Raw genomic sequence first — 27,484 nt, 5'->3', positions numbered from 1 at the left:
GAGCTGCCTGTGCTACGGCCGCTCCCTGCAGGGCGAGTTCGTGCACGACGACGTGTGGGCGATCCTCCACAACCCCGACGTGCAGCCCGACGCCCCGTTCGGCTGGGGCATCTTCGCCAACGATTTCTGGGGCAAGGGCATGGCCGAGAACACCAGTCACAAGTCCTACCGGCCGCTCTGCGTGCTCACCTTTAAGTGAGTGCCTGCCTGGGATTGCCGCCCTGGTTTGGGAGAAGTTGCGGGTCTGACAGCGGGAGGGGGCCGTTTCTGTGTCTCTGTTGCCCCTCGCCCCCAAGCCTCTCTCCCTCCGGGGCTGCCCATGCTGTGCTCTGCCCCGTCCTGTGCCCAGCTTCCCTGCGCTCCTGGGCGGTTTGCGTGGCGCGGGCTGAGGAGTTGGGATTGAGTTGAAGCAGCTGAGGTCGTGGCCCGGGTTTCTTTCTGAGCAGGGCTGGAGAGGCCGCCTGCGCACCCCCCTGCCGGAGGGCAGCCAAGTGGGACCATGCAGGCCCAGCGAGCTCCGAGGTGGAGGTGATGGCGAGGTGGCTTCCAAGTTGGGAATGTTTCGGTGGCTTTTTGGACAGTTTTGCACATCGGGAGCCTATCAGTTCCTCTAGGGTAACGTCGCAATGAACGGAGGCAGGGGATCTGAGCTCCCTGGGGCGTGTGTGGGTTTGGGGGGTAGTAGAGGTGGCTGGAGTCAGTCAAGCCCCCCCTTTCCCCCAACAGGCGCCTGTGGTTACTCAGGGCTCCTATCCATTCGGGCCCCCACCGCCGGGCTTCGAGCCTTAAAAAGGTGCCAAGCAAATGAACGCCAAAGCGTGGAATCCTCCGGGGATCTTGGCGTCCCAGCTGAAGTAGTTTTCTTTAATAACCTCAGAGTCATAATGCAGCATATCTGGTGTGAATAAAATGTTAGGGGGACCCAGGGTGCGGCAGGGTTTTGTATGCTGGACTATTTTCTTGAATTTAAAGGAGGGTGAGCCGCCGACGCTAAGGGCGAAGAGCTGATTTTGAGGCAAGTGCCTTTTCACTCGCTGTGAGCTTAACTCAGCCTTTTATCGTTTGGCTCCGAATCGAAGCCTAAGTCAGTGTGCCTGGCAAAACGACTGAACTCATTTGGGTTCGTATCATCAGCGTCTTAAAGTACTTTCCAATGCGTGTAATCAGAACCTGTCGATAATAGTCATTGGAGACTGGGTAGGCTGCTTGGAAAGGCAGCCCCGGGCCAGGAGACAGCGATCTCTTGACTACTGCTCCGATGACTTCTGCGAACAGTAGGAACTGAGAACACTGCGTAGGAACTGAGAACACTGCGTAGCCCTTCGACATATTTTTTGCACAGAAAGTTTAAGGCTTTAAGGAGGGAGGGGAGATTGCATATTTCATTCCAAAAAAACTCCCCAGCAACCCTTTTCCCACTTTCAAAAGTTGGCCACGGGGTGGGGTGAGCTGACAGGTAAATTTGGCTAATGAATTGCTTCGCCTTGAATTTCCCAGATGTTTCTTAAAATTCCCTTCAGTGGCTCATATGTAAATGTTTAACTTCTAGAATGACCTTTTCCATTTATTACAAGAGGGTTATTGGTTGATTTGAGTGAGGGGGTGGGGCCCTGAAGGCCAGGGGGATTATCCAGGATCCTGCCAGGAGGAGAGCCCCTTTCAAAAGATCAAGGCCAATACCTGTGCTCCTTTGTTGGAGAGTGAGGAAGAGGGTTTACCTTTCTCTACTTCCTAAAGTTCCTTTATTTATGCAGGCGAGGAAGAGGTCATCAAAGAAAGAGGTGGAGGGAGGGAAGAGGGGAGGAGAAAATGAGCACAGGTTTGCAGAACAAGGAACCAAGCTGTGGTTAAATGTTCAGCGAGGTCAGGAGTTCAAATCCACTGCTGCTCCACAGGAGAGTGACAGTCTGCCTTGGAAACCTTATGGAGTAGTTCTCTGCCCAAAGGAGACCCTGTGAGCCAGAACTGAAGGCAGTGGTGGTGGTGGTGGTGGTGGTTGTGTGTGTGTGTTGCAGAATAGGAGCTGAGGAGAAGGAGGTTGAGGGGAGAAACCCTTCACTAGTAGTAATCTGATTCTGAAAAGCAGCTTTGATGTCTAAGATGCACTGCTCTTCCTATCGTGTATCTCATTGCATAGATAAGATACACCTGTGCCCGCCCCGTCCCTACCCCTTTTGAAAAGACCGAGAGCCCTGGTCGTGGTATAGAGTTGGGCTGTGATCTGCGTGGTCCCAAAGACTGGGCTTTCTACTCCTGTAAACAATTAGCAGTCTTGGAAACCCACAGGGGAGGTGCCATGAGTCAGCACCAACCCAGTGACAGTGAGAAAGAGACTTAAAATCTAGAGAGCAACCCCAAACTAACTGCAAATGAGGGAGCAAGCCTAACCTCTCTGTGCTCGGATGTGTTGATTTAATAAGACTGGGACTTTCACTACAATCATCACCTGGAGTAAAACGACCTCTTCTGGGGCAATATCATGAAGCTGGGCCTGTAAACAGCTGATATTGATGGAGCTAGATCCATACACCTCTAAAGATGGGGACACACAGAAAACCACATTAAATATTCCACAAGAAGCAAGCATTAGCCTGTACCTTTATGATTTTTATTTAGACATTGGAAAATACAAGTTCTAGGGGACCTTTACATATTTAAGGAGGCCAAGTGGTACTGTCAAGTAAGCCTTGGGATGTGAAGTGCAAGGTCCGCAGTTCAAACCTAAGAGCCACTCTGTGGAAGAAAGTTGAAGCTGTCTGCTTCTGTAAAGATTTATAGCCTTGGGAATCCCTTTTGGGTTGGAATACACTCAGTGGCAGTAGGTTGGTTTTGGGGGCATTATGGGATAAACATTGGGCTGCTAATTGCAAGGTTGGTGGTCAACCCCACCAGCTGCTCTGTGGGAGAAGGATTTATAGTTTCGGAAACCCTCAGTAGCAGTTCCGCTTTTCCCTGTGAGGCTGTGAGGCCTGGTCTTTAAACATTTACATTGTGGAAACTTTAACGAAGAGTTATGCTCTGCCCTCTATGGTCACCTTGAGTTAGAATTGGCTTGATGGCAGTAGGTTTGGGTTTGGGGTTTGGTGGCAAAATAATTAACTGCTCAACTACTAACTGACAGGCTGGTGGTTTGAACCCACCACTGGGTTTTGATCTGGGTTACATACTTCACTATATAAATTATGTGACTGTTACAGACACTGCCAGTAAGTCTATTCTGACTCACAGTGACCCTCGATCAGTTTTCCCAGACTGTAAATCTTTATGGTAACAACAGCCTCATCTTTCTTCCACAGAGTGGCAGGTTTGTTTGAACCACTGACCTTGCAGTTAGCCATCAGAGGTCCATCCAGAATGCTGCCAGGGCTCCTTTAGCCAAATATATATACAACTCATACTTGTTGGAGCAAAGTTCTTTGAGACTTTGAATCCAGTGTTTGTTTTTTTTCTAAGTTTCATTTTGAGATGCTTGTATCTTCTCATATGGTTGAAAGAAATAATGGAGATCTTTAACACCTCTCCAGGGTGACTATCACAACCAGAAAATTGACACTGTTACAGTGCACACACCATATTCCGATTTGATCCATGCTCCATCATTCTTTTGGTTATGTAGCGCTGTGCAGTTTTATGACATGCATTGCTGTTTGCGCCCACCACGACGGGACAGCACAGTTCCTTCACCAGGTCCCCTCATGCTACCCTAGTGCAACCTCTCCCCCGGGTCCCTCGCAACCACCAGGATGAGCGCTCTCATGTTATAATTTGAAGACTGTTTCATATGGGGAAGCATGCCCGTATAACCTGTTGATACTGGATTGCTCACTCCGTTTGTTTGGAGAATCTATAATTCATCCATTTTATTACTGAGTAGTATTCCATGGAGCGATGCACCGAAGCTTGAGTAATGACTGACTCATGTCAGGACATCTGGGTTGTTTCCCCACGGACTTTGGTGACACAGTGGGTGAGCATTCAGTTGGAGTCTACTAGGAGCTCTACCAAAGACCCAAGTGGCTGTCTGCTTTCATCAGAATGTTCAGCCTTGGAAACTCGATGGGCCCGTTCTCCTTTGTCCTATCGGGTTGCTGTGATTTGAAATCAACTCAGTAGCATTCAGTTTGGTTTTGGTTTGGGTTATGTCTATTTTTTTTTAGCTATTACAAATAATGCTGCTATAAACAGACATGAACAGATTTTATGTGAACAAAAGTTTTATTTCTCTGGGATAAATGCCCACGTCATATTGCTAGATCATATGGTAGGTGAATGTTTAGATTTTTAAGAAACTGCTAAACTCTTTTCCAGCTATCTCACGAGCCATGGGTGAGTGCTCCCATTTCTCTGCATCCTTACAGCATTTGATAGTGTCGCCGTTCTTTGTCGTCTTAATTTGAATTTCCTGCACAGCTAATGATGTTGAACATCGTTTCATGTACTCATTTCTATTGCCCTCTGCACATCTATCATCTCTGGTGCAATGTCCCTTAGTGTCTGTTGTTTGTTTTTCAATTTTTTTTTAGCTGTTGGATTTTAAGTAAGAATTATCAGGATGCAAGTTCTTTTTCAGATATAATACGACTGGCAAATAATTTCTCCCACTCGGTAACTTGTCTTTTCATAAGGCTTACAGGGTGTTTGCAGTACAAAAGGCACACCCTTTTTTTTTTAATCACTGAAAGTAAATGGTCTTGGAGTCGTTGAATGAGTGTCACATACACTGAGGATGAAGAACTTTCTTAAAAATGAAAATAATTGACTAGTGCACAGTGCTTGTCGCATGTATAGAAAGGGATTCACCATTATTTTAATCAAATAATAAATGGTTTAAAGTTGAAATGAGGAAATGGATTATGAGAGCATCTAATGAGGGCAGCTGGCTAGGGACATGACAGCGTTTCAACAGTGCCAATTTAGCGGCATTTGGTGGCAATGGTTTGCTTCTTAGGAATGTCTTCCCTGTATGCATCTAGGTGAGGATTGGCAACAAGAAGAATTTCTGTAAGATTTGGAATTGAAGTGGCCACATTCTCACTCAGAAGACTCGTGTTGATTTGGGGGTTGTCGCAGCTTAGCTCTGGCAGGCTGTCACAGCAGTACTGGCTCTCCTGCCATGCGTGTAGCGCCGGCCAGGCTGCCAGCGAGTCCAGCACTCTCCAGCCTGCCTCCTTCCACAGCTTGGAATCAGGGTGCAGATGTGTGTGTAGTGCCATGGGGAAGCGTGCCAGCTTTTTGGCAAGCCGCTTGCATCTTTAAAACTTGGGCTTCAGAGCCAGGTGAGAAACAGGCATGGAAGCTTGTTCTTCCTCGTGGGCTCCATATTTCCCCTGCTGGAGTCTGCCTTGCTTCCCTCCCTGAATGAAAGCCTGCTGGTTTCTGACCTCTGTTGCAGACACTGAAGCAGCAGTGTGCCTATTTAACCGGCTCTCGGGGTTGTGACAGGTCAAATCCCTGGGTCACGTTCATTCCCCATCACTCCTGGTTGTTTTGCTTCTCTGGGCAAACTCTTAAGGGATCCAAACGGCCATCACTTTGTGTTCCTTAAAGTGAGTTTGGAATGCTAATGCATTTATATTTCTAATCAAACTTCTATCTAGTCTTTATAAAAGATCATGTCCAAGGGCATACAGGAGTATTTGGGGACTACAATAGGGAGAGGGATCTGAGAACATTTAATCTGTAGCAGTAACCTACTCTGCTTTGTGCCTTTATTCCTCGCTGACTTTGACCTCTCTGTAGCTGGAATAGCAGGAAGAAAACATTCTACTCCACTATACACACTGACTCAACACAGACCCCAAACCCAGGACACCCATTATTTTTTTTCCGATTATTTCGATGGGTGCTTAGTTTTTGGTGTGTATGTTCCTTACCCTATTCCTCGCAGGGAAGAAGCCCCTGTTGTGTTATTACTAGTACCAATCCTTATCCGTAAGTAAGTAGATCTGCAGGAGAGAGATCCGGTGACCTGCTTCCGTAAGGATTCCATCCAAGGAGATCTTGTGGGGAGGTCCTGCTCTTACACGGGTCCCTGTGAGTTGAAATATACTCGCGGGCAAATAACAGCAGCAATAAAGCAATGGGAAGGAAGCTACGTCAGTGTGTTAATCTGGGTTGTCTAGAGACACAAATCCAGTGACAATCAGAAAGGTGAGAGAGCTTTCTATCAGCCCAGTCTATACCAAGTCCATAAGTCTGATAACAGTCCGTACATCCCTCTTCAGACTCACACAGCTCCATGCTGTGATCCAGGATGCAGGAAGATCACAGGCTGGAGGGTTCAGAGTGTAGATCCAATGGCGGTGGAAGCACTACAGGGCTCTCGCAGGTGGCTCACCAGCAGGAAGGTGAAGGCAGAGGGGGGGAAAGGCTCCCGAGACCCTCCTTATGTGAAAGACACGCGCACAGAGTCACCATCAGACTATGACCTGGTTGACAGGTTGAATACCACCCCTACACTACTATATATCTTCAAATTGACGTGAAATTATGTAACTATCATAGTAAAAAAAAATCCCTCCAAAAAAACAACAAAAAACAATGACCTTTCCATCTTAAAAACAGGGAGACTGTCAAAGGTTGATTCACTCACTCATTAGGCAGATATGAGAGGACTTTAAAAAGTTCATGTGAGTACCCTCCTAAGACTGGCTGCTCAGGTGAAACCATTGTGAGGGGCTGATTTCTAAGCTGAGGTCTGTGATTCTGTACACATCTTCTGCCCTGGAAAAAAACAGGTCTAGTTTGATATAGTCGCAGTGTTTAAACACTTGATTCCCTTTCTGTTTAGGTTGTTAGATTAGAGTATTCTACGCATTTGCTAAAGTTTTATTAAAGACTTATGATGATGATATAAACCCTAGAGTGAAAGTGAGTGGTTTCAAATGTCAGACTTAAAATATAGGATAGCTTACTATGTGCACCTGTAAAGATTGTAGGATTCAAAAGTTTGGATTTTGAGAGAGACAACCCCCCCCCCCTTCAATTTGCATCTTTTAGTTACAAATGATTTGGCAGCTGTGTTGGTCTGGGTTGGCTCTAGAGAAACACGATTTATAGACTCTCCTATAGATACAAAAGCAATTGAATATTGACAAAACATCCCAGCCCAGTCTAGATCAAGTCCATAAGTCCGATATTACCCCATATGTCTGATACCAATCTTTAAAGTCCTCTTCAGACTCACACAACACATGCAATGACGCTAAATGCAGGAACATCACAGGCCAGTGGGTGGTAAGTCTTGTGGGTCTAGTGGCATAAGCATCTCAGCACTGGCAGGGGTCTCCATGCGTCTCCTCCAGCTCAGAGCACTAGCTCAGCTCCATGTGTCTTGTCAGCTGCATTGTCTCCCAGGGAGTGTGCCTGTGTCCCACCTCCAGTGAGCTCTTTATCTCTGTGGGGGTCTCCAAATGAGGTCTTCAAGCTGCGACCTGATTGACAGACAGGCTAGACTCCACCCCTTCACTCTTAATCCTCTCAAATTGACAACAGATTACGTAACTACCACAGCAGCCATGAAAGTAAGCATCAACTTCTGTGTCCCAGACTTAAAAGGAATGGTTACATGTGCCTTTTGGATCTGTTACTTTTGACCTTAACTCCTTGAACATTCATTTTCAGAAAGTTGGGCTGCTGTGTGGCTTGATACCATTTGCTTTCTACATCTCGTGTAAGAGGCATGAAGATGGTCTAGAATGCTTGGCTAGATTGTCAAGGGCAATGTTTCCCAAGGTGCAACATCCCTGGGATGAACCAGTGGGGCTGCAAGTGCAGATACCTATAGTTTATCTTGACTACAGGACCAACATTTGTAATTGCCGGGGGTGGCGTTGAGTTGTTGCCTTTGTGTTTTTCTGAAAAGAGATGGTAGGCCAAATAAGTTTGGGAACCTGTGGCCTAGGGTGTGCAAGAAAAGTGTGTCCTTCCAGGCATGCAGCCTGCCTTTGTTATAAGTTTTTTAAAGTAGAGCTCCTTTTCAAACAGGAAAATTAAACAAGAGCTATCTGTTGATGACAGTCTCCAGGCTGTGAGAGTGTAAGGAGACAAGGGTAGCACATGCCCTCTTGCACACAAGCCATGCCCACCCCTGTTTCATTAATGCTTTGGTGCTGGGTCATGTGACCCTGCCATTCTCCCTGTAAAACGGCACCCTCAAGTTGCTGTGAATTCATTATGGCCCTACCTTTTTGGATAGTTTTATAAGGGTGCATTATTTACAGTTATAAATCTGAGTTTGTATTTGGCAATTTCTGGGAGGTATTCAACCATCAGAGAAGGTCATTAAGATTATTTCAGGGAAACGATGTTTTATTTTCTACCGCTTAGCCTATTTCCAAGTGACTAACTCAAATAATAAGAGATTCTTAGAGATCAAAGGAAAAGATAATCTCTTCCAAAGCTTCCAATTTAATACAGATTTATGTATTCATTCACTAACCTTTCATCTAGGACCTCTATTGTGCTGAAGGAGTGAATGGATGCATGGATACAACAATGGGACTAAATGTCCTGCAGTGTAAGGGGAAAGTGCTCTGAGTCTGAAGGAGAGAGTTTTCAAAGATTGGTCAGGTGCTATAATGGAGGTGGCGTCAGGTGGAGTGAGGCACGAGGTACTTTCTTTAGAGATGGCATTCAGATGCGCTGTCATCGTTCTTCTGCCCAGGCATTTCTATTCACCCTGTTTATGTTATTAGTTATTTGAGCTGAATAAACTCCGCCTCCTTGTGATCTGGATACTAGCGGTTGGAAATGCTAATGACAAAAGGTCAGGCGGGTACAGTACTTGAGTGCAATAAGCTGCTGCCAAGGTTATTGTCTTTGCCATACCATGCTTCCAGGGGAACGAGGCATGCACTCTTACCAGGTGAAATATACTTTCTTCCATTTTCCTTCAAAACAGTCCTTTCCTCTTTGGATTCCAAAGGTTTGATAATCATGCAGGTCCAAGAAATGCTCCCTGCCCCTTTTGACTGAAAGGAAAAACAAAAGCATAGATAACGATAAGTGAATGGCTTCCGGTAAGGAGTGTGCTAGGGCCTGGTAGGAACTTTGTCACACTGAATATTAGTGCACCCAAATGGGCACCCAAATATGCAAGCCCTCTGATCTTCAAGCGAAGTGGAACTTTTGTTCAGTGACATACTTGATATTAAAATCTACATAACTTTAAAAAAGAAAAGGTACAGGTGGAACAAACAATTTGCTGGCTAAACCTGGCCTTTGGGCTGTCTGTTTAAAAGATCACAGTGGATATTGATCTTAATTTCTGCTCTGGCAGCTATGTAGAATGAGTGCATTCCTTCAGTTAGTCCACCTGGCTGCCTACCACACTCCCTCCACACCTCCATCTCCTCCTCCTCCTCCCCTTGCTTATTCACTCACTCACATGTTCATCCATTTAAAAAATATATATTTGTTGTGTGACAGCCAGGGACGGGGTAGTTAATTAGACATTTGGAAAAACCATAGATGTGGCAAAGCTATCCTGTCCCCTGGGGAGCCTCGTATGACTGGCCGGTCATCCTTTTCTCCACCACTTCTTCAGCCTTCCTGAAACCCTCGGGAACCTTCCTGCCCTCCAGTGCCATGGAGAGGGCTCGGCTCATCATGACCCCATGCCCAACATAGCGAGGTCTGAGCCCATGCTTGCAACCGCTCTGTCATCCCAGCTCATCGAAGGCCTTCCACTGTTTCACTGGCCCTCCTTTACCAAGACTAATATCCTTTTCTAGGGACTGGGCTCACCTGATTGACATGTCAGAAGTCATCCCACTTCTAAAGGAACCTTTGGGATGTACTTCTTGATATACAACAGATTGGGTGGTTCTTTGGCAATCCACGGTGCATTGAATATTCGTTACCAACACCATAATCCAAATGCATCTTTCTTAATCATTGTCCAACTGTTACATGCATAGGAGGCCATTGAAAATACCATGACTTCGGTCAGGTGAAACTTAGCCCTCAAAGTGACAGCTTGCTTTTCAACATTTTAAAGAGATCTTCTGTAGCAAATTTCCCAATGCATTATGTCTTGATTTCTCGATTGCTGCTTCCAAGAGCATTGATTGTGGATCCAAGCAGCATGAAATCCTGCACAACTTTAGTCTTTTCTCCATTTATCATGCTGCCGTCGATTGGTCCGGTTGTGAGTTTTGTTCTTTTACATCGAGTTACAATCCATCCTGAAGACTGTGGTCTTTGTCATCAGGAAGTGCTCGAAGGCCTCCTTGCTTTCAGCACACAAGGTGGTGTCATCTGCAGGTTGCAGGTTGTTGATAAATCTTCCTCCAATCCCAATGCACCTTCTTGGCTTATTTGCCCAGCATATTGTTAAAGCATATGGTCAAAGAGTAGGTATTCCCTGACACACCTCTATGGATTATGAGCCATGTGGTGTTCCTTTATTTTGTTCAAACCACTGCCTCTTGCTCTATGCCCAAGTCCCACATGATCACAGTGAAATGTTTGGGATTCCTCATATTTTTCGATGTTAGGCATAGTCTGTTTTGATCCATACAGTTAAATGCCTCTGCATAGTCAATAAAGCACAAACTTATTTCCGATATTCTCTGCTTACAGACAAGATCCAATGATGTCATTAACGATAGCCCTCATTTCCCATTCTCTTCTGAAGCAAGCTTGAAATTTTGGCAGCTCCCTGTTGAATGATCTTCAGCAAAATTGTACTTGCATGTGATATTAAGGATGGTATTTGTAATTTCTACATTATGCTGTCTTTTCTTTGGAATGAGCATACATGTGGATCTCTTCCAGTCAACTAACGGGGTAGCTATCTTCCAAATGTCTTGGCATAGGGGATTGAGTGCTTCCCGCACTTGATTGGCTTGTTGAAACATTCCAGTCGACTTTATATTACTTCCAGGAGCCTTGTTTTTCAGTGTGCCTGCAGTGCAGCTTGGATTTCTTTCTCCAATACCATCGTTTCTTGATTATATGCTACTTCTTGAAATGATTGCGTTAATCCTTTTTAGTATTGTGACTGTGGATTCCGTCTTTGGATGCTTCTGTCATCAATATTTTGCCCATGCAATCCTTCAATATTAAAACTCATGGCTTAGTTTTTTCTTCTTCTATTCTTTCATCTTGAGATATGTTGAGCACATTCATGCTTTTTGATTTTCTAACTCCAGGTCTTTGAACATTTCCTTATAATATTCTACTTTGTCTTCTTGAGCTGTCTTCTGAAATTTTCTGTTCAACTCCTTCACTTTATTTTTTTTTCATTTGATGTGGCTACATATATATTCAAGGCAATTTTCAGAGTCTCTAGAGACATCCGATTTGGTCTTCATTTTCTTTTTTGTATTTTCAATGAGCTTTTGCTTTCTTTATGTATATATTCTTGATGTCATCCCACAAGTCACCTAGGTTTGGTCATTAATGTCCAGTGCATCACATTTATTCTTGAGATGGTCTCTAAATTTATATGGAATATATTCCAAATTGTCTTTTGATTCTCAAGGACTTATTTCAGTTTTCTTCAACCTGAACTTGCATATGAGCAGCTGATGGGCTGCTTCACAGCTGACCCTTGGGCTAGTTTAGTCTGATGACATTGGCCTTCTCCATAGCCTCTTCCTACAACTATTATTTGATTCCTCTGTATTCCATCTGGTGAGGTGCGTGGGTTTAGTTGCCATTTATGTTGTTAGACATTTACAAAGTCATTGCCCTTGTAAAATTCTATCATGTAATCACCAACCTTTGTGGTATCACCTGGCCATATTGTCTAGCTACAAGGTCAACATTTCAAAACCACCAGCTGCTCCCAGGGAGACAGCTATGGCTTTCTACTCCTATGGAAGGTTCTGGTCCTGGAAACCCCCAGAGGCAGTTCTCCCCTTTCCTAGATGGTTGCTATGAGTCAGAATTGACTCAGTGGCACTGGGTTCAGTTTTGGTTTAATCCTCTGCTTTCCCTCGACTTTAGCAATCCAATTGCCAGGAATTATCAATGCATCTTAATAACATAGTTGATACATTTCAGACTGAGGAAGTTGGTAGAATTCTTCAAATTCTTTGTCACTAGCTTTAGTGGTTATTCCATTGCTGGAATTCTTTAATAATTATGTCTTTCAGTGTCTCTCTCTCTCTCTCTCTCTCTCTCTCCAACTACTTAGAAAACAGATGCCATGTCTGTCTGTATCCCCGGACCCCATGCCTCCCCTGGCATGTAGTAAGAACTCAGTAAATAGTAGGATCAAATTAAAATGAAACTAGTTTAACTTATGCAGCCCCTTTCTGTCTGTCTGTGGCCTGATGCATTTTGCTGATCCGTACACGTGAGCTTCTTGAATTCTTGGTCAACCAAAAGTCCTTGATCAATTTCATGTATACAACTTTAATCTGGCTCTCCAATATCTGCTCCTTTATTATCCAGTATGGATCTTTACTCTTGCCCCCACCCCCCCATGCAATTCTATCTTTAGTTAACAACTTCAGCTGCTTAAATTTTAGCACAGCTCAATTGTTCATCTAGTACATTAACTTCTTCCCAAATACAGGTCTTTTGCACACTTGCTAATCGTGCACTCTATATTTTCCTTTGAGTCATTGATAAAAATATTGAACACAACAGAGTTAATGTCAGAACCCATGGCACATATTGAAGGGCTCTGTCTAATTAGATGCTGATTTACTATTCAGCACTCCATGTTTACTGCAAATCCATCCGATCCCATCTTGTATGCAAAGAAGTTCTGAGATTTTGATAAATACCTTTGATGAGCTAAAGATTTTCCTATTAAAATATAAAGTTAATTAATTTAGCCCCATTTTGTGAATGTTATTAGACCCCTAATTCAGAATCTTTTTTCAGCTCTGAAAAAGAGTCCATGTTCTAGAAATGTGTTAGTGTTATTTTTCAAGTCACTTGTCTGTAGTTCCTTCTGTGCCATTTAGACATCTGGGAAATTCTCATTCCAGATTTTTGGTGATCTCTCCAAGTGTAGATTCACTGCTGTGAGGCACATGAGGGACTTTCACAGGATGCTTAATCATTGTAATGGTTCCCCATTCAGCAATTTATTTTTCACATTTTAACTTCGAATTGAATTTCCAGAAATGATCATCTACATGGGCAAAATGAGCACATTTTCAGATACCGTGTAAGTACTGCACAAAAGTGACCCATGCCTACCATTTCATATCATATTTGGAAGGGCCTATATGCTAAATACTACGTAAAGTGTGGCACTATAGTATTAGCGCCATCTTTAGTAGTACTTTTTACTTTTCATATGGTTGGACACAAATACCCTGGAATAATGACAAAAACAATAACAAGTCTTTTGTTCTCTTTTCAAAAACATTGCTGCTACTTGTTGCATGAGACCTAGCTTTATGGTCTAAACTACAGCGTTTCTAGGACTCAGTCAGCTGCGGGAGGAGTTGGTTTATTTGATGTCTTGCCCTCTCTGCCTTGTCCCTTGGTATTCAGTGCTTTTTGCACCGTCCTTCATTTCAACATTCAGCCAAAAGCATGAAGTGTGGAAGGATCAAGCTTAGACATGCAGTCAAGTGCAGGTACTAGCTCCCTATGATTTTCATTTTACATGTTAAAAGGGAATAGATACGATTATTCTGGGTAAAACTTTAAAAAGCTAGGGCTTACTATGATTGTAAATACGATAAAGTAAAATATATATAATAAAGTATTTGTAGAAAATTGCGAAGTTATAGAACAGCACAAAAATGAAAACAAAAACCATCCGAAACCTCATGTATGTTATTTCATATCATTGAGAGCTGTTCCCTGTCGTGTTTTTGTACTTCAGTTTTAAACATAAAAATAGCTAACAGTAAGTTTATTCTAAAAAGTAGCTTTAAACTTTTGCTATTTTTACTATGCATGTAAGATGTTTGAGGATTTAAAAAATCTTTTCAAAACCAAACGGGGTCATGCCAAGTCTTTGTTCCCATTAATTATATTACATATACCACTCCATGCCAGTCATCAGTTCACATAGTCATTATTATGATCCATGATTGCCCATGATAGGATGTTTCCAATGTTTATTTTCTCCCAGTTTACTGTTTAGGGCACAGTTACTAGAAGCCATGCAAAGCCTCCAATATGGCTCTATTAATTTGCCTAGAGCCACAGAGGAAGAAGGAGAGTTAGGCGTGGGAAGAGGAAATGTGTAGCTAATGCATGTATGGTCAGTTTGTCATAAGACCAGAGTTAGATGGTGTCTGGCTACCGCTACTGAACATTTTAATCAAAAGTTTTATAGAAGAATCTTGATTCAGAGAGGAAAAAGACAAGGTAGAATCTCACATTCTCATGGAATCCACTCTTTCTGGAGTCCTGTACACTGGCTGTGCCTTCAAGGGATTGCCCTGAGATAATCTTTGAATATTAAACCGTAAATATTCCCTCGTCTTCCTGAAACCAAGCAATAGTTTAGCTTCATCAGTAAAGAAGGCCTGCCTGGAACCCGATGGTCTTTTAGGATCTCTCTATGAGGTTAAGTTGACTATCGCAGAAGTTAAGTAGGAAATTCAGGAGTCAATAACATGACGGTCCTGGTGGTGTAGCGGTTACATGCAGGGTTGCTACCTGCATTGTTCAAAACCACCAGCAGCTCCAAGCGAGGAAGACGGCTTTTTATTGCCGTTGGTCTTGGAAACCCACAGGGGCCATTTTACCCCGTCCTTACGGGGTCCTGTGAATCAGCATTCACTCAATGGCAGTGAGTTTGATTTTGGGGGGTTTAATTTTATGTACTTTGGGGAGGGCTCCTTAGGAAAGGAGGGGAGACTGGTTACATAACTAGAAGATTGTCAGGCACGTCCCCGAGTGATACCTGCTGCCGAGATTGTGAGTGGCGTGTGTGCTGTTGCGTACTTCAAGAAGTGGAAATGCGCCGTGAAAAGGACCATGGAAGCGTTCCATAAACGTTTGAAGCCTCCTCATCTTTTCATCATCAACCTAGAGACCTTGCAGCCTGGCCACCCATGAGACTGTGTGGCTGAATTTTGAGGGAGCAGCCGAGTTTGTCTAGCAAGTATAGCATGGTGGAGTAGGAAACCCAGGGCTCAGTCAACCTCGGGGCTGGATGGTGCGGGAACTGGGCCTGAATTCTCCGAGAACGAGGCCTTGCCAGGGTGGTCTTCCAGCTTTCTCGTCGGGTCTTTCCAAATTTCAGAATCTGTCTTTCTACGTGAGTCCATTTGTGCTAGAGCAGTGGTTCTCAACCTCCTCATGCCGCTGCCCTTTAATTCAGTTCCTCATGTTGTGGTGCCCCCAACCACAAAATTATTTTCGTTGCTGCTTCATCCCTGTCATTTTGCTACTGTTATGAATCGGGCGACCCCTGTGAAAGGGTCGTTTGACCTCCAAAGGGGTCGCGACCCACAGCTTGAGAACCACTGCGCTAGCACATACTGAGGGCGTGCGTTTGTTTTGCTTTTGTCGGACCTACCAGTTCAGTACAGAGCCTTGGTGGTGCTGTGGGGGATTACACGTTGAACTACCAGCTGCAGGGTCTGCAATCCAAACCACTCTGTCCGAAGGAGAAAGATGGGGCTTTCTGCTGCCAGAGAGATTTACGGTGTTGGGAACCCACAAGGACGGTTCTACTTTGTTCTCTAAGGGTGCTTTGAGATAGAATTGATTCAACAACCGTAGATAATGGGTGCCAGCTCACGACCCGTTTCCCATCCCAACAGATGTGGGAAGGGTACTTCATGCCAGGCTCCTGTCTTAGGGACCTTGGCGTGTGCACACCCCTAGGTCTACTCACATACCATGGAGGAACCAAGTCTCACATGGCCCGGAGCTAGATTCCATGCTACATTTCATTTTTCTGTTTGTAAGTAGACCTTTAGTACTGTAAAGGAGCCCCGGGAGTGCCGCCAGGTAAGCGTTGAGTTGCTAACCACGAAGTCATGAGTTCAAATCCACCAGCTCCTTCAAGGCAGAAAGAAGAGGCTATCTGCTCTTGTAAAGATTTATAGCCTTTGAAACCATTTATAGGATCGCCATTGGTCAGAATCACCTAGATGGCAGTAGGTTTTGGTTTGGGGTAGTACTGCGGCAGGAATGTAAATTGAGTCATTAAGTAACTTAAATCAGCTGACACCTTGATGTTCGAGCCCAATTTGAGATTCACAGATTCTGTAGCCTAAAGCATGAACCAGGTGTTCAGAATATGCATCTTTTATCTCTAGTGTCCATCTTTACATTCGCCATTTGATTCAGCAAAGAGAAGAGAAGCAGATCCAGGGCAAGCTCAAACCACTCCCGTTACCACCAAGTTGCTTCTGACTTACAACAGCCCTGGAGGGCACAGTGGAACGGCCTCTGTGGGTTTCTGATCCCTGGTCTTCATGGGGGCAGTCAGCCCCCTCTTTCTCCCTCGGAGCAGCTGGTGGGTTCCAGAATCGGACCTCGTGGTGAGCAGCTCTGTGCAGCCACGGTGCCACCAGGCCTCCGTAGTACGAGCGGAATACAAAGCGGGGACTGCTGTTTTGGCAAAATGGTCTGGACTACCCCACTGCCCTGGAGGCGTTCCTGCCTCCTCGGGACACGGCAGGACAGCGTTACCCTGTTGGAGTATTATGTTTTGGTACTTTACAGACTCATTCGGAGACATGATATGTTATTGAGTGTGAAGATAAATGTAAGTGTGCCTTGCATTTCCCTCTCAGGAGAGCATCTTTTCAGATGTGGGCCAGTAGATTTCCTTTTTCCTTAGTGAGCTTCACAGTTTGTCTGTCATCCTCTCTGAATGGAGGTCTGCGGTCTGGGCGGGGGGCATGTGTTAGGAAGCATTTCCTAGACACAGAAATGCTGTGTTTTTGCTTTCCCTCCCAGTCCAGCTGCAGCTGGCCATAAGCACGGAGGGGCCCTGCAGATTCTTAGCTCGGGCCGTTCGTGAGGCTCACAGATGGACACTGGGTTCGGGCTGGCAGCGTGGCCGAGAGAGAGCCCAGTGGAGCCTGGGTGATCACAGCTGTGACCCCAGTCACGGTCTCCGTGGTTTCTCCTCCTCCTCAGTGGCTGTGACCCTGACTCGGGCCCTGGGGACTTGCCTGTCTACCCTCAGCTGCTTCGCAGTAGCAGTAGCGCACTGGGGGTGTGCACTAGCCAGTGAGGGGAGAAACAATGCCCCCCTTCTGTTGCAGAGCCCCCCTAGGAGACAAGACTCTCTGGTTGGTAGTATTTGTGTCTGGAGTGACTTCGTTACCGGTCAGAAACGGGGTCTTGTGCTAAGTACACGTGGCTCTGGAGGAAAACAGAAAATGTTGACGGGATATTATTTAGAGCATGGTGATTTTATTTCTTTGTAAAAATATATTTATGGCTCTTGAATAAGTTTCAAATTGCTGTGAGAGACAGGATCAGCTCTTCCGTCTCAAACCATTGCAGGCCCCTATTTGAATACATAGACTAACCAGATGGCGGAGGTCATGGCAGAAGTCATCGCATAGGTTGCATGATCGATTCCCGCTTCTTTTTCTGGTGTTTACATTCTAGTTGTGGCTAATGTCATTTGTTTGTTTGTTTGTTTTTAAACAGGCTAAACATATTTTTAACTGGCATGAACCCATTCTACTTCCATGCAGTCAATGTCATTTTGCACTGCCTGGTGACCCTCGTGCTGATGCACACGTGTGACAAAGCTGTCTTCAAGCACCGCGGGCTGGCTTTCGTCACGGCGCTGCTTTTCGCCGTGCATCCGATTCACACCGAGGCGGTAAGTGCAAGTGGAACTCCGTGCAATAATGACCCAATAAGGAAACTGTCTGAGCTAAGTTGATCCTTTTTTTCCCTTTCAAAATCATGTGAAGTGAAAACTCCACTCAAGTGTTTATGTACAGTTGTTCTGTTTGACAACTTTTCTGGTAGATGTTGAAAATTGCCTGGACTCTACCTCCAGGATCAACTGCTCTTCTAAATAACCACAATTTTTATTACTGATCGTAATACATGATTACAGGTTGTTGTTGTTTTTAATTTGCAGACCATGTAAGTCCCCGTGTGTTTTCAACAGCAAGGGGCACTGTGAGATAGGTATCATGCTGAGCATTGCTTCTCTGTTCATGTTATTTCTCTTTTCACTCTTCTTTATAATTATGATGTTTGTGGTGCAGAACTGTGAGTGCTAGGTAGGAGGACCATTCAAGTTCGAACGTCAGTTCTTCAAGTTCTCCAGCCTTTCGGAGACTGACAAATTGCATCCCAAGTCATGTAATAAGAATAGGTATGCTGTCGGTGTGGAGAATTGATTTAGAAAGTGTGGACTGTTCGGATCTATTCAAACCCAAACTGAAAATAAAACGAAAGAAATCTGCCCGTGGCTGTGGCGCTGACGCTGACTCAGGGCGACTGCATGTGCATGCGAGCAGGCAGTGCTCACAGAGCCCCTCGGAGCTGCCGAGGCTGTACATCTTCGTGCGAGCAGAAAGCCTCCTCTTTCTCCTGTGTGTTGGCAGGTGAGTTTGCACTGCGCCTTGAGTCAGCAGTACAATGTGGAGCCCACTCTGCAACAAGGGCTCCTTTGGGACTCCACAGCCCCCTTGAAAACATTTACTTAGTCATGCACCCAGGTAGCAGTGCTGAGCTCTCTTGTTTTAGCAGCCTCGGCTGGTTTATTTCACGTGGAATGCTAGGGGTACACAAAGACATTGCATGGTTAGCACCATTTTAAAAGACTTGTTCCCAGAGCCATGGCTTGCTCTTGGACTTTCCAGAAGTTGATTTGCCTGAGAACACGACTGGGGCAAAGGGGGCACGGTGGTTCCCTCTTCTTGTCTCTTCTTTCACAGTGCCCTATTCGAACTTGAGCAAAAATAACGACTACCCATCATTTATTCCAAAACCAAACTCTAGCGGGTCAATCCTGACTCATGGTGAACCCCATAGGACAGGGGAGAACTGTCCCTGTGCGTTTCCGCGACTGTAAACTGTTTACGGGAGTAGAAGTCCTGTCTCTCCCTCAGCGTGGCTGCTGGTTTTGAACTGAGAACATTATGCAGCTTGTAATCCGGTGCACAACCACTATGCCACCAGGGCTCCTCCCTCGTTAGAATCTTGCTATTCCTTGGCTGCACAAACCCCCAAGGCACCATATAAAGGAAAGGTGTTTTAATAAATTAATGTCAGTAAAGCCTTCCTTAATGAAGGTATTATAAACTCAAATAGGGCTTAGTATATTCTTCCCTGTGCATATTCTGTGACTACTACATTGTGGCACAAGAGGCAGTTTAGTGGTCTATGTAGATGTTCAGAATTCAGAAGTGGGGTAGTTTTCATGGGGGATACGTAATAATGTTTACTTGAATGGACATCAGGGGACTGGTTTGACAATTTTGTTTGCTATGAGGACTGACTGGTCTTCCTAGTTAGGCTATTTGATGGACATTTTTTCACAAACAAAATACTAAATGTGTAAGCCCAGGGTTTTGAAAAAAATATATTCAGAATGTGTAATAAAGAAAATAATACTTAGAAAAATTACATTGTCAAAAGTACAGACAATTTAAGTTTCCCAATCCTTTCTGAGAATATTTAACTTAACAAGGTGCCTCTAAGTGAAAATGTACGAAGTCTGGAATAAGTCTTAGTGAAGCCTGCTTTTGAAAGTCATGAAGACAGTTGACTTAGTGATAGGGATTAAATTACAGGAGGACCTGGTTATAAATGATGCAGGAAGAGAGCTCAGTATGAGGTTTTGCAGGTGACTTTGGAGGAGTGAGCTCTGGGGGCACAGTGGTTACAGGTTGGGCTGCTGATCACAAGGTCAACAGTTTGAAACCTTCAGTGACACCAGGGGATAAAGAGAGGCTTTCTTTCTTTTTTAATTTAAATTTTATTTTATTGGGGGCTCTTACACCTTTTATCACAACCCATACATATATCCATTTTGTCAAACACATCATTACATATATTGTCATCATCTTTTTCAAAACTTTTTCTTTCTACTTGAGTCCCTGGCATCAGCTCCTCCTTTTTCCCCCTCCTTCGCCCCCCCATCCTCCCTCCCCTTTGCCCCCTTGATAATTTATAAATTATTGGGTTTTTTTCATGTTGTACACTGACTGCTGTCCCATTTCACCCACCCTTCTGCTGTCTGTCCTCCTGGGATGGGGGCCACATGTCGATCATTGTGATCGGTTCCCCGCAACCCTGTCCGATCCCGCCCCCCCCCATCCTTACCCTCCTAGTATCGCTGCCCCCTTATTGGTCCTGAGGGGTTGATCTGTTCTGGATTCCCTGTGTTTCAAGCTCTTATCTGTACCATTGGTAAGATAGAATTGGGGTAATGGTAGTGGGAGGGAGGAGGAGAAAACATTAAAGAACTAGAGGAAGGTGGTGTGTTTTATCAGTGCTATACTGCACCCTGACTGGCACTTCTCTTCCTTCTGGCTGTTCTGACAGGGGGTGTCCAATTGACTACCGATGGGCTTTGGTTCTCCAATTTGCCCCCTCTGTCATTCCCATTGATATGCTTTTTGTTTGGTTGTTTTTGGGTCTGTGATGCCCGATCCCTGATCCCATTGACACCTCATGATCACACAGGCTGGTGTGCTTCTTCCATGTGGGCTCTGTTGCTTCTGAGCTAGATGGCCGCTTGTTTATCTTCAAGCCTTTAAGACCCCAGATACTATATCTTTTGATAGCCGGGCACCATCAGCTTTCTTCACCATATTTGTTTATGTATCAATTCTGTCTTCAGCGATCGTGTCATGGAAGGTGAACATCACAGAGTGCTGTGTTAATAGAACAAATTGTTCTTGCGTTGAGGGAGTACTTGAGTGGAGGCCCAGTGTCCATCTGCTACCGTAATATTTTATAAATAAATAACATAGCTCTATTCCCTGTCATTGTATATAAATGTATTTACATATATACATGCCTGTGTATAGACCTCTACAACTGTCCTGTGCCTCCCAGGACAGTTCTTCTATTTCCTTTTACTTTTCTCCTGTCCCACTACCATGTTTGGCCTTCATTCGGGTTTTGGTAATTCCTCTCGGCTACATTTCCCTTGATTGAGCACCCCCAAGCATGCTTTGCCCTCCTCGCCATCAATTTTAGGCCCTTATTTTTCCCTTGTCCCTGGATTTGTTGTATCTCCCTTCTTTTCTTCCATCTCTCCCTCTCCGGTGTCCTCTGGATTGTTTATCCCGCCTTTTTAAAGAGAGGCTTTCTACGCTCATGAAGAGTTACAGCATCAGAAACCCATCAGGGCAGCCCCACCCTGTCCTCTGACAGATTACTATGAGTCAGTATTGACTCAATGGCAGTAAGTTTTTTTCTTCTTTTTGAATGTAGAGAATTAAATCCCTGCTAATCCATAGCTACATCCATTCTCATTTGTGTGAACAATATATATACAGAAAAAAAAATAGGAATGGAATCGATAGTGCATGTGTCTCATTCTAACGTGATGGTACTTAGCCATATATTGGAAAGAAACATTACATTTCTAAGAGGTGAATATTTATGTTTCATACTTAAAAATCTGTGTTTTAAATTTGTGATCTATTGTAAATTATGACAACTGATATTAATAATTGGAAGAATAACCATAAAAATTATTTCTCAGAAGCTTATGGCTACAGGATACTTTAAAATTAAGATATATATCATTGCAGAAAGATACAAGTTTAAAGCTTAGCTATATAATATATTAAGAAAATGCTGAGGTTGGGAATAAGAGGGAGATATGAGTTCAAGAAGAGATGTAAAGTGCCTGCATTTCAAGAAAGAGCGGGGTCATTGTGTGTGCTTCATAATGCTCTGATGATACGAGCTCCTCAGCTGTACTTACAACATGAGCGCTAGTCTTTGTTTGGAGACACAATGTACAAGGCACTGGAAGTTAGACCTTTTTCAGTTATTAAAACTATGAAAATTTTAGATACGAACTTAAAAATATGAAAGGGATAGTGTTTAATGTTCATTTTGCATAGAACATGAAGAAAGTGTTTAAGGAGCACCCTGTGGCAGTCGGCCACAGCTGATGGCTCACACACAATGCTTTAAGACCATAGATAGACCTTGTTAGACTTCTGAAAATGAGTTTTTTTAAATACAGCTGAAAATTCATGCTTGGAGTGTCTGGGGCCCAGTTAATGGCAAGATTACACAAGGTAGTGGGGCGGTGACAGTCATGACAGGGCTCGCAGAGAACAAGTGCGTGATATGCAGATCATCCTGGGCAGAATGATCATGAGCTGATAGAGTTTAAAAATTCTAGAATTCTGGTTTAAGAATTCAAAAAATAGGAGTTTCTCCTTTTACCAAAATGGTAAAATGACCTTTAATGAAGGGTTCCAACAGGAACTGTGTATTAATTGAAAACTAATCCTATGGAAACAAGAAGGGGTCAGAGGAGTCTGAGAGGTGGGCATTTGTTGAGACAGTGTCAGAGAAAGCATGTACAGTCAAGATGAGAAGTGTACGAAGGAGTCAGAGTAATTTCACCTACAGAACAATTTATACTGTGGCGTAAAAGCAAGAAGCTGTGATTGCTTACAGCACTCAGGGCAGGTTTCCAATTTGGAGGTTCGTGGAGTGGGGGCAGAGAAATAGAGAACAGCAATGCAGACTCTAGAAAAGTTGGGGTTAGATGGAGAAAAAGACCATGGAAGCAGGGGCATGGGATAGGGCCTGGGGCAGTGGTCGTGAGAGGATTTAGTAGGAAACATTTCCTCAGACTACAATTATCCCAGGAAGGCTAGAGATTTAAATTGAGGGGAAGGGTGAGATTTGATTTAAACAAACTAATGTCAGCTAGACTGCTGGGCTTGTTTAATTGATCACATAAGCAGCAAATGGTTCATGAGAACTTTCTTGGTGCAGGACACTCTGGTACGGGCCGGGGGCACATGTGGGATGGACAGCAAGGTCCCTGCTGACCATTTGGTCATGAGCTCATAGAAAATCTAAAGTACATATACATACATAGATAAAAGGTAAAAGAAGAGCCCCAAAGGAGAGGAACATGATTTCCAAATTTAGCAGGTGGGCCAATTCATTCATCTACTCAATATTTTAGACTATCTTTGTGTGACTATTATATACCAGCTACATGCTCAGTAATGGATTATATTAATGACTAGAGTAGGCCCAGACCTTCCTCACTTAGATCTTTGTGATTCTTGGAGGAATTTCCTGAAAATATTTTTAGGAATTTGTTTTTCTGAACTCTGAATCATGAGGAAAAAATCAATAAGGGAGTAGGGAAAATGGGCCAAGTTATTATAGTTCTATGGGAATTAAATTTTACAATCATCATTGGAATAACACTTGGCTAGAAGAAATCCCTTTACATCAAGTCAAAAGCACGCGCAGGAAAGGTTGGCCAGTAGAATTGAAGGCAAAGGCTGACCCCAAACTGAGACACACAGGAAAGGAAGGCTGATGAGCTAGTCGCTTGACCCGCCTTGTAGCTGTTGCCATGCATTAAGCATGTGCCCCTGGTTGTGTCTAGTACTAACAAGCGATCTTTGCAGAGAAAAATAATGTGAATACATTTATTGGTATGAGTAATGGGATGGTGCAAATGGTTAACATGCTCTGCTCTTAACTGCAAGTGTGAAAGTTTGCATCTACCAAGAGGCCCCTCAGAAAACAGGCTTGGTGATTTACTCCTGAAAAATCAGCCATTGAAAACCGTATAGACTTACCTGGCAGGGGAGATCCCATGATCATGAAGGTGGTTTTCCCAGGGCGAGGCTCACCCATTGCACTCCGGATGGGCTGACCCCTGCCATTTCCCCAAATTTGGGAAACTCAACTGCACAAAAAAGAGAAAAAAGAAAAGAAAACCTTATAGAGCACAGTTCTATGCTGATCCACATGGCGTCACCATGAGTCAAAATCGACTTGCTAACAGCGAGTTTACCATTACACACCTCTTTTCTTGGGATTCCAAGAACAAAGCAAACTAGGAAGCAGATTACGTTCTTACATTGGTGGCTCCCACATGTGAGTCTTTGTAGTGCTGTCAGCATTGTTAGGAGATCTGCATGTGACATTGCTCAAATTCTACCCAATTGTGTTTTTTCCATATATCTTCTGAAAGTGTAGAGGCTGCAGTTCTGGGATTACAACTACCTCCTTGGTGATGAAGGTCTGCAGTCCGAGACGGTGGCATAGAGGTTATGCATTGGGCTACTGGCTGCAAGGTCAGCAGCTCCAGAGCACTAGGCACTCCCTGTGGGAGAAAGATGGGGCTTTCCGCCCTCATCAAGGGTTCGTCTCAGAACCTCACTGGGGGGCAGTTCTACCCTATCCCTTAGGATCGCTATGACCCCACCTCGACTTGATGGCAGTGAGTTTGGTTTGATCTGAAATGTATACCTATACCGTGATTGAGCAAGTTGGATTTTTTACTTCCCAGCTCCTTACGCACATGGTAATAGAACTGCGTCCAGTTCACTCTAACTTACAGTCAGTGTTTGCTTCCTGTTGCCCATGCTCCTTTTTATTCACTCCAGGTGCCTTTGCCTGTGTTCCTCTGGAAACGGCCTGTATGTTTTCAGACCTCTGTTTCTCTGCCCCAGTTGTTTCCTCTGCTGAGAATGCACTTTTTGTTCCCTCTCTGCCCTAAGATCCATACTTGCCTATTCTCAGTTTCCTAAAAACCTTGGCATCTGTCTTTTAAGTCTCCGTTTACAGGCCACCCCTTCCAAAAGCCTTCCCGGATCCTTGGCCCAGTTGCATTCCTTTTGTGTTCTTAGTTGTTTTCTCTTTATGATGATATACTCTCCTTGATTCGTATTTAATATCCTATTTGTCAGATACTATGCCAGCTGGGAGGATTTTTTTGAATGCCAGATGGATAACCTGCCACAGGAAACTTAGCATCTGGTGGTGTAATGGTGTTTTGCATTAGGCTTCAATCTGAATGGTTGGCAGTTCAAAACCACCGGCAGCTGCTTGGGAGAGACGGGGCTTTCTTTTCCCATAAACAGCTACAGTCTCAGAAACCCACCAGGGTCGCTACGAGTCTGCATTGACTTGATGGCCCTGAGTTTGGTTTTGGTTGTGGGAGAGTCAAAAGAGGGTTATTTTGGAAAATGTTTGTTGACTGGAGTAAAACCCACAATTATTGACTGTGGTGACATTGACTAATTGAGTCACTGGGAATGACTGGCATGGATATTGCATCTTGCCTTTTGAAATCCGCCTCAGTTCTTTGAGAGATACTGTACTCAATAATCAACAGAGTAGCTATTCAATGAACGCCTTTGCTTTGGAACTTCCCCTGGAGTCTGGACACTCCCTCGGAACGTGGGCCCCAAGCGATGCTCCATTCTCGACCCCTGGGCACATCCAGCTGGCACGCCCCACTGCTTCGGCTGCCCAGCAATACTCCCTGGCATCCGTGTGAGAAGCAAAGTTTTGCTCTGCACCTGTAAGACAGTAGTTATGCTCGTCTAGCTTCTGGTTGCCTCCTTCCAGCTTTGCACACCCAGTGTCAGTGTGCATGTCTTGTCTGAGTTGGGTACATCTAGTTGTACTGTGAGAGGTGTCCCTCCAGCTCAGGGTCTTGTCTCAAGACCTCGTGCTTGAGAGCAGGGCTCTCTTGTTTAACTCGCAGGAAGGGGTCTTGCAGGTAATGCTGAGCTACGCTTGGGTAGCCTGGAGAAATGTGAGCTGCACGCAATTGTTACCTTACAGACTCTGAATCGGAGTTGGACCTTAAGACCACATTCTCACTGCCTACCACCCTTAAAACGTACTGTCTTCCTGATTTTGCATTCTAATTCCTTGTAAATCAATCAATAAACTGAGTGGTCCAAGCAGCCAAATTAGGTAATGGCATTCAGCTCTGTTCTGCTAACAGCTTTCTTGAACGCTGTGCCTGATGTTGGTGTGTAGGCAGGAGGGTGGTTTTTCTGTATCTGTGACTTGATGTCAATCCAGACACATGCCTTGTAATTGAACTGTAACTAAGTCTTTAACTAGTAAGCTTATTGAATTATTGAAACGAGCTTATTTAAAACCTCATCCATGTAAACTTTAACAGGATGATTTCCATAAGCTACCCAGGAGATCCAACCTCAGTCCTGGAGACCCCCATCCCCTTCCTTGGAAAGGGAAAGGGGAGATGGACACAGACATTTAATGAGCAGGTACTTAATATACCTGTCACTTCAGTCATCACAGTCACACAAGAATAACTTGTGTTATTCTGGTTAGTTTTTAAAAAATGGTTCTTCTATATCTGAAATTCAGGAGAGGTAAATCTGTAAAGACAGTAACAGGATTAGTGGTCCCTTGGGGGTAGGTCAGGGGAGGTGGGGGGAAATGGGGAGCTAATAACAAGGAGTACAAGAATGAAGGAACTATTCTGAAAGTGATTGTGGTGATGATTGTACAACTCTTCTTGATGTGATTGAACTATTGAATTATTTGATATGTGAATTACATATCAACAAAACTGAGGGGAGGAAAACAAGATAGAAAAGGTAACAATAAAGCATTTGCATTGAGGAAACACTTGTTACAGGCAGGTGGAGAAGCCAGGGCTGAAACCTGGTGTGGTCCCGCTCCAAGCACTTTCACTGCCGCTCCTCTCTGACCGCAGAGCGTGTGCGTTGTATGAGGGTATTTATAGGTACATTTCCCAGATGGACTTCCAGTCCTTTGGAGCTTGGGTGGGACTAATTTCTCTGCTGGAAATGCCAACCCTGTATGTTTTTCTTGTGGTCTCTTCTTCTTCCTCTCAGATTTAGTTCCAGACTTTTGTAACCTTCTGTGCGAAGGATTCTTTGCACTGTATCCCAGTTTCCCCTTGTATTTCTATTTATTGGATTGAAATAAAATTATAATAGAAATTCATACCCACCTGAAGCAGTGGTAAAATACAAAGATTGAGTTGAGCCATCTGCTCCTATCTGCCTTCCAATTCATCCCCTTTCTGAAGTAACACATTTTGTAAAGCAATGTAAAAAAAGAACCAAAGATTACAAAAGCAATCCACATTAATTCTTACATCTGGCTATATTATCTTTACCATTCTTCCTCCCTTTTCTCTTCAACATATAAAATATTAATTTTTGTAAGTACTTGAAGATAAGTTATGTAATTCATGTCCCTGGTGGCTCTATAGGTTAGGGGTTGGGCTCCTACAAGGTCAGAGGTTCAAACCCACCAGCTACTTTGTAGGTGGGGAAAAGATGAAGCTGTCTGCTCTCAGAGAGATTTACAGTCTTAGAAACTCTATATAGAGTCTTTATCTGTTGGAATAGGCTGGATGAAAATGGGTTTTGGTTTATTTTATTTTTAGTTTTTTTTTAAAATTATTTTATTGGGGGCTTGTACAATTCTCATCACAATCCATACATACATCCATGTGTCAAGCATATATGCACATTTGTTGCCCTCATCATTCTCAAAACATTTGCCTCCCACTCTAGCCCCTAATATCAGTTGCTCATTTTCCCCCTCTCTCCCCACTGCCCCCACCCTCATGAACCCTTCATAGTTCATA

At 44.1% G+C, this 27,484-nt stretch overlaps 1 protein-coding gene and 1 pseudogene across 1 annotated transcript in view; both read left to right on the top strand.

Annotated features, from left to right (window-relative positions):
- Positions 1 to 10: 10 nt before the first annotated feature.
- Positions 11 to 27,484, top strand: part of TMTC1 (transmembrane O-mannosyltransferase targeting cadherins 1) — a gene marked incomplete at its 5' end in the record, with an annotated part of 332,295 nt that continues 304,821 nt past the window's right edge. Inside the window, 2 exons of the mRNA XM_045288470.1 lie at positions 11 to 195; positions 17,551 to 17,728. Of these exons, the coding sequence (XP_045144405.1) occupies positions 11 to 195; positions 17,551 to 17,728 (363 nt within the window). The remainder of the gene's footprint in view (positions 196 to 17,550; positions 17,729 to 27,484) is intronic.
- LOC115869119 lies at positions 23,662 to 23,789 on the top strand (annotated as a pseudogene).

The sequence above is a fragment of the Echinops telfairi genome, unplaced genomic scaffold (assembly GCF_000313985.2).
Source record: "Echinops telfairi isolate 266 unplaced genomic scaffold, ASM31398v2 ScPeMD7_21;HRSCAF=78, whole genome shotgun sequence".
In the NCBI taxonomy this organism is placed as follows: Eukaryota; Metazoa; Chordata; class Mammalia; order Afrosoricida; family Tenrecidae; genus Echinops; species Echinops telfairi.
Note: the sequence above shows the minus strand (reverse complement) of the source record. Positions and strands in the feature narration are given on the sequence as shown.